The sequence below is a fragment of the Rhopalosiphum padi genome, chromosome 2, assembly GCF_020882245.1.
Source record: "Rhopalosiphum padi isolate XX-2018 chromosome 2, ASM2088224v1, whole genome shotgun sequence".
NCBI classification, from domain to species: Eukaryota; Metazoa; Arthropoda; class Insecta; order Hemiptera; family Aphididae; genus Rhopalosiphum; species Rhopalosiphum padi.
Window position 1 is genome coordinate 44,915,153 of NC_083598.1, and position 11,557 is coordinate 44,926,709.

The following is an 11,557-nucleotide window of genomic DNA, read 5'->3' on the forward strand; positions in this document are numbered from 1 at the left end:
AGACTTGTTCGTTACCATCCTTTTTATCGGAAGACAGTGATTTATATTTTTTTTTTTCTATTGCCCCTTCCCTCCCCCGGATAATTTATTTGGCTACGGGCCTGCATCTATCAGTTACATTTAATTAGTAGACCCAATTTTTTATGTTCAAATCCAGGCAGGGAAATTAAAATTGATCCAGGCCATCCACCAAAAGAATTTGGTTTTTCTATTTATCTATTTCAAAATTATTATATAAGTAGATTTTATTTGATTACTACTTTCAGTATTATAAAAGTATTTCAATCACAATTTTACTATTTCTTTTAACTTCTGTCTTCCAACGCATAAGGATATATTATATTACTACCTATATTTAAATTGTAATATATCGTTATTTTACGTGATTACGTAAAAAATTTAATTTCATACACTCATAAAATTTTTTCTATATTGACGCTAGAATTTTTTTTAGTTCTTTGAAGAAAAAGTCATGGAAAATCTTGTGTTTAGTTTTTTAACCTTAAGTATAAATCACAAAAATGTTATGAATTTTCAACTCCAAAATTCTTTGTAAATTTTCATAAACATTTAAACTTTAAATGCTTATAAACAAAAACTATGACTAACGATTTTTGATTTTTTATAATAAACCTTGTATTAAATTTTAAAGATTTTTTGGTGTGCCAAATGTTAGGCACTACTTGGGTGTTTTATTATAAAAATAACCAGCCTATATCAATATATTGCTTTGACTTTATTTTATGTCTATATTTATATACTAAATTTTTTGTAATTTTATATCCGAAGCTTTCTCATACAAGTATACGATTGTTAGAGGCTATTACAATGTACTATTATTGCATTAAGAATATTTGTATTAAATTTAATAGAAACAAATTTTTCTATCGAAAAATTAGACGCATTTAACATTTATTAATATTTTATAAATTAAATTAAATTACAAAAAAAAAATCTAACAAAATGGTTAGGCCATCTGGAAAATTCCCATTTCCAGACGGGCTACTCTGCCCCTGTTCAAATCTTGATAGATACAATTAACAATAAAATATTAATTCTACTTTTTATAATTTATGCTTACTATAATATTGAATTTTAATTAGTCTTTGGATATGCTTTGAATACTCAAACATCAACGGTCTGGCCTAATGTTGGATGTCCTCAAGGTGCTCAGTTTTGAAGGGAGTAGAGAATAGTTGGTGAAAGAAAATGCATCAAGCATTAAGTGAAATTATGCACAGGATTTTAAAAGTTTCAAACCAGCAATAAACTAGGCAAACGTTTTCTTATCAATTAATATTTATTATCTATATCTGTGCGTGCACCAGTAGAAAAGAGATTACAGTCGTGGTGTACGTTCGGTCGACTTTCCGCACGGCGCACACGACAAGTCGGCAACTCGGCCAACACCGCTCAGCTGTTCTTGGCTGCCTGGCAACCTTGTTCCATTGTGCTCCTCCCGCCGCGTGACGAACGACGTAGTCCTCCTCACTCCTCCGCCGACGCGCGCTGATAAAATATGATAATAACAATATATTTATAACATAATACATGTATATGTAATGTGTATCGTAATAGTATCGTATCGTTCCGTCGTGTGAAACGTTCTTTTTTTGTTTCCGCTCTCTCGCCGTCGTCCCCGTCCGACGTCCGATGCCGTCTTGGCCGTTCCGATACCGTCGCGACCCGTAACACGCACAACACGCGCGACGACTCAGCAGCTGCCGTCGACGATCTGCGCCGCGTTTCCTCTTCACAGTCTTCGTTCCAAGTCATCGTCCCGTTATCTTTGTTATTGTTGTTTTTTTTTTCCGTTCGTTCATTTTCGCTATTTTTTTTACACACTCCCGGCCGCAACCTCTCTCTGATCGCCACCACCACGGGCACCAGCACAGCCTGCCGTACGGGGACACACCATCGCGCTCGCAAGTCGCACTCGTACATATTGTTATTGTTGTTATATACGTGCAATAGTAATTATAATATAATATATATTTTATAAAAACCGTGTTATTTTTATTATCGTTATTATCGTTGTTATTGCTATTATTATTACGCACAAGCAACAACTTTCGGACGAATACAAAAAAAAAAATAAATAAAATATTACATCCCGACACGACCGCGACGGTCAAACATCGTACGCGCACGCACACGGCCGTGCAATTGCAATAATAATATTATATTATATATTTTGTGCGGTGCATCGTCGTCATTCTGCAGAGTGTACGCTCGTCGTTTCGTTTTCTTCATAACAACAATCGTAACAATAAAGAAAATAATGCGCAGTGTGCTCGCCACCGTCATTTGAAGAAGAACACAGCGTCGTAGTTATGCTCCTTTTGTGATACGATTTTTCTCCGAAATCCGTATTGTAACGATATTCAATTTATATCAATAATACACTACAAACGTGCTGATCGATACGACGACACATTATTTATGGCTATCAATCAGATACTGTCGTCGAGCGCCCACAGAGCCTTAGCGCACGAGTATAAGAGTCTTCAGGATGAACCCGTCGAGGGATTCAGGGTCAAGTTAATCGAGGACAACCTACGGGAATGGGAAGTGGCTATATTCGGACCACCAGAAACCCTTTACCAAGGAGGATATTTCAAGGTGCCTTATTTGCGTTTTCTATTTTTTTTGTTTTTGAATTTATTCTCTGATCAGTTATTTTTATACGTGCCTAATGTTTTTAATTGTAGTTATGTAGGTCACCAATATCATTTTATCTTCAATGTATTTTTCCAAATTCAAATAAATTACTTACAATTTGAAATTTACATTCCCAAGATGGTGAACATATAAATACCTATCTACTTAACTTACTAACTTCCCACAGTATGTTATTTGAAATATAGTATATTTTTTACAATACATTTCTTGATTGAATAAAATTAGTAATAAGTATTAGAACTAAAACATTTCAATCACTGTTGTGTGCCTAGGTAGTTATTATATTTCTAAGAGGACAAACACTAATTCATGATTATACCTGTTATATTGTACCTATGTTATATATCTTAAATATAGGCGACTTAATATATCCATAGTATAAAATGTTATTATTATTTTATAAAATATGACTGTTTTAGGATAAGTTTTAGGTATATGTAAATTATTTTACATATCTTGAGATTAGTATAAGTAAGCACTAAATAACGATTAAAAGCCTAACATTTTACTTGAGTAGGTGTATTCCAAACATTTATTAGGTAAAGTAAAAAAAAATTTTTATTTATATTTTAAATATCTATTTACCTATTTGTTTTATTGTTAAGACTATAAACAATCTTCAAATAAAAAATTCAATAAAAATTGTAAATATTATGTACAATAAGTTATTATAATATCAAAATATATTCATAATGTAGATCGCTTGATAGGGGAAATTACCCATTGGTTATACTTCACGTATAAGTTTAAAGTATATTATATGTAGATTAGAGAACAAAATATTCATTTTGTCAGATTAATAAATTATGATTTCAGTTTCTTTTTTTTTAATCCAAGTTTAGGCTCATGAGGGATAAAATTTGAAGACATGGGTTGAGTATAAAATTATACATCATTTTTCATTTTTTGTATAATGTTTTTTTGTTATTATCATTTAATTAAAGCTGTATTTCCAATCTATACAAAATACTACCATAAGTAGTTTTTATTTTTTACTTGGTGGACATAAGTAGGAAAACTATACAACAATACCTCTTATTTATTTATGTTTTTTATTCTTTGTATATACATGTATTAATATTAATACATTATGAAGTGAGAAAAAGTTTTATTTAAGTCTTCTCAGCGAATTGATGAGGGATATTGATATATATATATAATGCTATAATGGTTAAAAAACAACTAAATCTTGATAAAAAAAATAATCAAACTTCATGCAAACTTTTGGGTGTAGAATACCTCTATTTTTTTCCTGTTTAGGTATTTTCAATATTATACTAAATGTATAAAAGTACACCTAGAATCTGGTTTTGGCATTAACTTACCTAGTCAAGTGCTTGAGATCCTAATCTATTAGGTGGATCCTACCTATCTAGGATCATAATTTATATATTTTATTTTGATTATTAGTAATCAATTCAACATATTATTTTATAGGCTCATATGAAGTTTCCGGCAGACTATCCATATTCACCACCAACTATAAGATTTCTGACGAAAGTATGGCATCCTAATGTATATGAGGTATGTTACTTATATTTTAACTTAATATTTTTAATTTTAAAATAAGCAACCAATAAAATTAATTATATGATTAGTAAGTAAGTTCTTATTTAAAATACAATTTAAATCAGATCATATAATAATATTTTCAATAGGTACCTATTATAATATAATGAAAGGTCAATTTGATCTAATTATTAACTAGTTCAAAACTGTATTTATTATGCAACATGTAAATTTGTTAAGTTACATGTATAATAGACGGAAACAACAAATCGCTGATGCTTCATTTTAAGTTACACATATATAGCATAAAGAATATTAAAATAATAATTTTAATTTATCAACTTCACTTTATAATAGTTGTGGATTTCAATTTCATAAAAATAAACCTTAGGTATTTTATTATTTTGCAATACAATTTATTATTATTCTTAATTTTTTTTTATAAGTACATTAAAAAATTTTTTAATTACATAATTTAAATGTTGATAGGTATATTTTTTGTTAACTCTAACAGATTATATGTAAAAAATAATTTTAATAATCAGGTCTTTTATAGTATCAATCATATCACTTATTACAAGTATAATAAAAAACTTGTTCAACTATACTAGGTTGGCTTTTAGTGAAAAAACTTATTTTTTATTACCTATTATTATTATAAAAATTAATACCACAATGTGTTGTTTTAATTTGGATCTTGAATTTTGTATTGTGATTAATGATTATACTGTAATATTATCAATAATATAAATGTATAGAGTTTTAATTGTTATACCGTATGTTCAATTTTAAAAGTACCTAACAGGAAATATTTCAAATGCATGACTATTAGCTTGATTCGGAGTTTTTTTATTGCGTACAGGACATATAAATACATGTTATATATAAATAATTTTTATACTGGGTTTGAATTGATTTAATTTTTCTAAGCAACTTTGAACTTTACAGATTTTTGATATCTTCAAAATTTACATTTTAGGAAAATCAAAAGTATTAAATTAGGTAATTTGTAATTATTGCATTTTTCAACAACCTATCTTAATCTCAAATTTATAGATATAATTTGTAGTTTCAGTCAAAGTAAATTATTATAATAATACCTATAATTACGAATTAACTAATTTAAAACTTTTGACAATCCTAATAATGTCAATTTTGAATATATCAAAAAACTAAAAATCAAAGTTGCAAAAAAATATAAATCAATCCAAATCCAATATCAAACATAGTGGTTCCTATTTAAGACATTTTTATTTCATTGCTCATGCGCAGATAAAAATTGTTATAAATTAGAATTTTTCAAAAATATGTATTTATATGTCCTGTACACAGTAAAAATCTCTGAATCAAACTCAAAATCATGCGTTTGAAATATTTCCTGTTACCTTTAAAATTGAACACATGGTATAATTATGTATTTCAATTTTAGAAAATTATTACGAATCAGTTAGTTTATTGAAAACTAAAAAGTTCAAAAATTGTTATTTTTTTAAAAATTAAGACTTACCCACCAAAGTAGATATTTGAAAAAAAATTGAATTTTAAAAACAAATTTTTTAATTGATTTGCAAATTTACCAGATTGGAAATAATTAATATGTATACATTATTTTTGTTCCATATTTACTATTGTAATTGGGCTCACCCGTTTAATTCTTAATGAATAAATAAATAAATATCTAAAGCATCAGATTAACTACTTGATACAAAAATATAACATTATATAGTTAAATATAAAAATATTATTATTATTTATAAATTGTACACACTTGTGCTATGTACCAAAATTTGCAGAAAAAATAATAAATCTATTTTTACATAATCTTTTAAAATGTTATTGTATATAAACAATTTAAAAAAATATTACTTTATAGAATTCAACTTGGAATCTTTCAAATAATGCTTTAACATCTTAAACATCTAAATTAAAATGTATTACTATTAAAAATTTTCCTATCATAATAAACTTATAATAATTTAATATGTGTTAGTAATTGTTGTTTTATATTATAAATATTAATTTTTAACTATAATAATAGATAATAAAATTGTTAAAATATATTAAATGTTATAAAAATATTTTGTTGCTTTAATGCTCTATGTATCAGGGACAAATATAAGGAAAGTCACACTAACCTAGGAGGTCACTGCCAAGTTCTTGTCCTTTTAAAGAACAAATTGGTTCTATTGAGCCTATTACTACTTTAGATACCACTATGTGTTATGAAAATACCTGTTTAGTTGTAACATCAAGGTAATCATATTAAAATGATAAGTAGGATTTTGTTTATGGCCCCAAGTGAGTTCACTATTTATTCGTTTGTAAAGAAGGTCACATTGACTACTAAGCAATAATAATATTCATTTAAATTGTGTATTATTCTATAGGTCGTGATCATTATTATTATAGAAATAGAAGGTTAAAATTTAATAAAATAACTTAATACATTATTAGTTTATATATTAATATGGGTATTCCAACATAATTGTGTGTTGATCACTTTTTCATAATTTTATTTTTGTTATCTATTGACCAATATTTATTACATTAAAATATTGGATGAAATAAAAGGTTAAAATTTAATAAAATAACTTAATACATTATTAGTTTATATATTAATATGGGTATTCCAACATAATTGTGTTGATTACTTTTACATAATTTTATTTTTCTTATCTATTGACCAATATTAAATGATAATTATGTTCTAATAATAATTAATTTATCGACAACAAAAACTACATGGGTGTTATAGATGAATACATTTAATTTAAAGGCTTAAATGATATAGCATTTGAATTACCTGGTAAATATTTGTTTTCTTAAAATTAAGAATGTACTAATAGTGGTTTGAATTATATATATTAAAAAATCAACAAGGAAAGTGTACAATTCTACACTTTCTCATGAAAAAAGAATGTTTTCTAGCAAATCATTAACTAGAAAATTAACCACTAGTTATTTTATTTTTATAGTTGAACAACTAACCCATTTTTCAATGGACATATTATTGTTTTAATATTGTATATCTGAACATTTATGTTACTCCCTTCAAAAAAAATATAATTACTTATTAAGTGATCTGTTACTTTTTATTCATGTTCCATGTAAATTTAGGTCAAGGTAATTGTTTTTCGATAATAAAATATTTGATTTCATATGATACACTTTTTCAGAATGGTGATCTATGTATTTCAATTCTTCACCCACCAATAGATGATCCTCAATCTGGAGAGTTACCATGTGAAAGATGGAATCCTACCCAAAGTGTCAGGTAACTAACACTCCAAAATACAATATGCAATTTATTTTATGTTACGCTTTCACTGTTTTTCTGTGAAAAAAAAGTACATTATACTCAATCTAAGTACTTATTAGATTATGTAGATATAATCTTAACTTAGTATGCAATACAATTACATTAACCTAAAAATAGCCAATAACTGTATTTTTAAATGAAACAACAGAAGAATTATTTAAATTATTTTGTTTTTTATCTATAGGACAGTATTACTATCTGTAATTTCTTTACTAAATGAACCAAATACATTCAGTCCTGCTAATGTAGATGCTTCCATCATGTACAGACGGTGGAAAGATTCCAAAGGAAAAGATAAAGAATATGAAAATATAATTAAGTAAATTATTTTTTACTTGTAACATGTTATTAAAAAAACATTAGTCACTGTGTTAATTTTAACCAATTATTTCAGAAAACAAGTTGTAAGTGGCCGATTAGAGGCTGATAGAGATGGAGTTGTTGTTCCACTTACACTAGAAGATTATTGTAAAGTGAGCCAAGTTGCTCGTTCTTCAGCTGCTGCTGCTGCAATGGACAGTGATTTTTATGTAGAAGACTACGACTTAGATGTCGAGTCTGATGCAAACTCGGAAGAAGAGTATCAGGATGATGCTACTGATAGTGGCAATGGTGAATCATGAAACCAAACATTTATTAGGAATTTTCAAAACATTAAACAATATATAATAAACAGACGTAATAATTGCTATCGAACATTTGTCTGTGTTGGACAAAATAATTTAAGTTCTGTTTTGGGGTCAATGGTATCTCTTTGCATGTGATCTTAATTTTTAAGACAACAATATGTGACATTGTTCTTATATCCTACTTATACACGGTAGACTTAAATATATCCCTGTATACATAAATACATATACATACATAAGTATATATTTATACATATTATTTTTTTGCTTTTTCCAAATTTTAACTAAATTGTATAATTTTTAATAAATTACTACTACTAAAAAAAAAAGTAATAATAATATAATATCTATTGACATAATTTATAGCTTATTCTCATTCATCCCATCATCTATAAACTTAATACTCCTTAAAGAGTTTAGTTTCTTTAATTAATTCTATTTTTTATTCCTTATAGGCAGCTAAAATGACTGAGAATATTATTCGTCAAATTTAAATATTGTGGTATTGCTACACACATGTAGATAGTAAATTGAATTTAATGTTTATTATTGTTTTTAATACTTATGTCTTATATGTGAATATGTGATAACAAAAAGAAAAAATGAGCTCATAATATGAAATAAACCTTTCATGATAAATTCATTTTTTTTTTTAATTTGTCTATTTTGGTACTATAAAATTTTTGTTTAGAATTATAAAACAAAAATAAACAAAAAAAAAAAAATTAAATAGTATACCTACCAATTTATGTATTTATAAATTATAATGATGTCTTTAATTTGTTCACTATTGATCTACATACTTCTTACGTATTTGTTATTAGGGTATTATATTTATAAAGACACGACTAAGATGAATCATTGCACATTTTTTTTAATTGGTCAGACCATTTTATGTTATATTTTATTAACGTATAAAATGTATTAAGAATATATGTGTATACGTGTTTTGGTGCAAATACCTACTTAAAAATTAAACAAATATGAGTTATATAAGTTCACATAGTTGATTAAGAGATTAATTTTAATATTGTATTCTATTAGACTTTATTATTTAGTTGGTGGTTTTATTAATGTTGTGTAATTAATACAACAATGTTTCTTGTGTAATTTGGTCTAACACAATACACATATTAAATTTCACAATATGTATTTATGTATCATACTAAAAATAAAACCTGTGATGATTGCTGTATTGGACATACGGACTTTAAAAGAGAAAAATAACTTTAATCAATCCTATTTGTTTTATATAACTGTTGGTTAAATACAATTTTGCAGAAATAGGAAGTACTGTTTAAAACTACTAAAATGTTTAAAACATTTGTTATTTCGAGAGACACGATAACATAACAATATTATTTTCTTAAATATCTAAGTAATTGGTAGAATCTATGTTTAAAATCTATAGACCTCCACAGGACTTGTGATATACAACATTGAATATTAAAATATATATATATATATACATATAACATAAAAGTATTTTTTAATGTTTGACTATAAATTATTTGTATGATTGTCATTGTTAAAACTGTGTACGAATCAACAATATAACATTATTTATAAGTAGAAAATTATCCTACTTTTTTTTGTACGTAAGATAAACGCCAACGCTTAAAAAAAATTTACTGTTAACAAAAGTAATTAATACCATGTAAACAGGACTTTTGAAATCTAATGTGTGAATGTATTATATAATATAGTAAAATGTATCTTTTGTAATAATATCTTGTTTTTGTTATTGCATGCCACAACCGTAATAATATGTTCCCCAGCGCTTAGAATTAACTAAATATTTTATATTTTAAAATACATATAACTAACACTATTGGTAGGAGAAGATGAACTTTTATCTTCATGAATCATGATTATGTGTAATATTATATTTATATTGCACATTTGTTAGGATGAGATAAAAAGAACTAAGTGTGTTTATATATTGCAACTGTATGCATATTGTGTAAAATTATATAGATCATAGATGATTTATTATTTATGGACTATGGATCTACTTCAAAAGTGCCCATTCTAAATGGATAATATAAGTTTCTAAAATAAGAAAAGATTTAATTTCATGATGGTTTTATACCTTTTTATTTTAAACTAAATGTTGTATTGTACAATTTAAGTACCTATACTAGTTGACAGCTCGTTAATAAATTTCAAGAAATGATTTTTGGCCCCTCCCGTTAACGACTGGCATACCTTGGTTTCAAGTTAAATAGATATTAGGCAATTTTAGGTACACTAGGTACAATAAATTATTATTTAATATGAGTATATCTACACAAACACAACTAGAATTATAAAAGTGCCTAAACTTGCATTTTTTTTTAAAATTTAATTTAAATAATTTAATATTAGTATAGTTGGGGCCTGTATTGAAAACAAATAGTCATTGACATAGGTATAGATATAATATAATATCATTATGAATTTATACGGTTTTCTATGTGGATCATTGGCGGAAATTGGGTTGGAGTGGTTGGACTTAAACTTGATGGCAAATATTAAATTATTTATATACGCAATAGTTAATTTTGCCCCATACGCTATTAGTGCTATTACACTCATTATACCTAGCACGCGACGATATATATAAATTAAATGATGAGTTTACCTATCTAAATCGCACCTACGCCGTAGTCATCTATACATATGTTATATACTACATATATATATATATATATATAGTGAAGGCGTTACCCAAATGGAATTTCCGCGAATGTATATCTCTGTTGGCTACTACTACCGTATCGATCCATATTTGGCACGTCGCACGTCCCCTTGGTAAGCCATCTAATAAGATATAATATACCTAGTACATACTCACATATAAATGCTTGTGTACGGAACACGTCAATATAGAGAAGTATATAAAATGACTGTAGAAACTATATAGACACGCGAAATACCATATAGACATTATAATATTGTATCGTTTCCGATGACGCAAGTTTCCATATTTACCCATATTATTATATTTGTATTAGTGCCCTTATACATTCGAACGCTGCGTCATCGCCGTAGGACTTCCGAGTTCCGAGACCTTGCGCCGAGCTTGATCGATTTTACACCATTTACGTAAAACCATTAATAGTTATAGTTACGGTACGCGTACTGTTGATGTACCTACATAAAAACGATAACTATATCTAAAACAGAGTACGGTAGCGATTTACCGACTTTCCGGTAAAAAAGCGTTCATTAATACAACTATTTAGAATTTGAAATCTATTAAAAAGATTATATGATTTGTAACCAAAATGGTAAAATGTTTGATAATTAATTATTGCTTTTAATTTCCATACAACTATACAAGTAAATCGTGCCATCGCGATATATTGAATCCAATAATTATTATGCTTATGTAGTTATTTATGTCCATGAATCTAGCTAAGCATTTTTGGAAATC

At 26.9% G+C, this 11,557-nt stretch overlaps 1 protein-coding gene across 1 annotated transcript; it reads left to right on the forward strand.

The window, feature by feature from the left end:
- The first annotated feature begins 1,589 nt into the window (after positions 1 to 1,589).
- LOC132919477 (ubiquitin-conjugating enzyme E2 R2) lies at positions 1,590 to 9,867 on the forward strand. Its single transcript, XM_060981122.1, has 5 exons — positions 1,590 to 2,622; positions 4,120 to 4,206; positions 7,368 to 7,465; positions 7,695 to 7,829; positions 7,905 to 9,867. Exons 1-5 carry the CDS (start codon positions 2,443 to 2,445, stop codon positions 8,131 to 8,133), a joined length of 729 nt encoding a protein of 242 aa, XP_060837105.1. The 5' UTR covers positions 1,590 to 2,442; the 3' UTR covers positions 8,134 to 9,867.
- Positions 9,868 to 11,557: the final 1,690 nt, after the last annotated feature.

Excerpts from the sequence above, each read along its gene's own strand:
- LOC132919477 (XM_060981122.1), top strand. The coding sequence starts at position 2,443 with ATGGCTATCAATCAGATACTGTCGTCGAGCGCCCACAGAGCCTTAGCG. Across the intron at positions 4,207-7,367 it reads GGCATCCTAATGTATATGAG|AATGGTGATCTATGTATTTC; the intron begins GTATGTTACTTA and ends ACACTTTTTCAG. Across the intron at positions 7,830-7,904 it reads GAATATGAAAATATAATTAA|AAAACAAGTTGTAAGTGGCC; the intron begins GTAAATTATTTT and ends CAATTATTTCAG.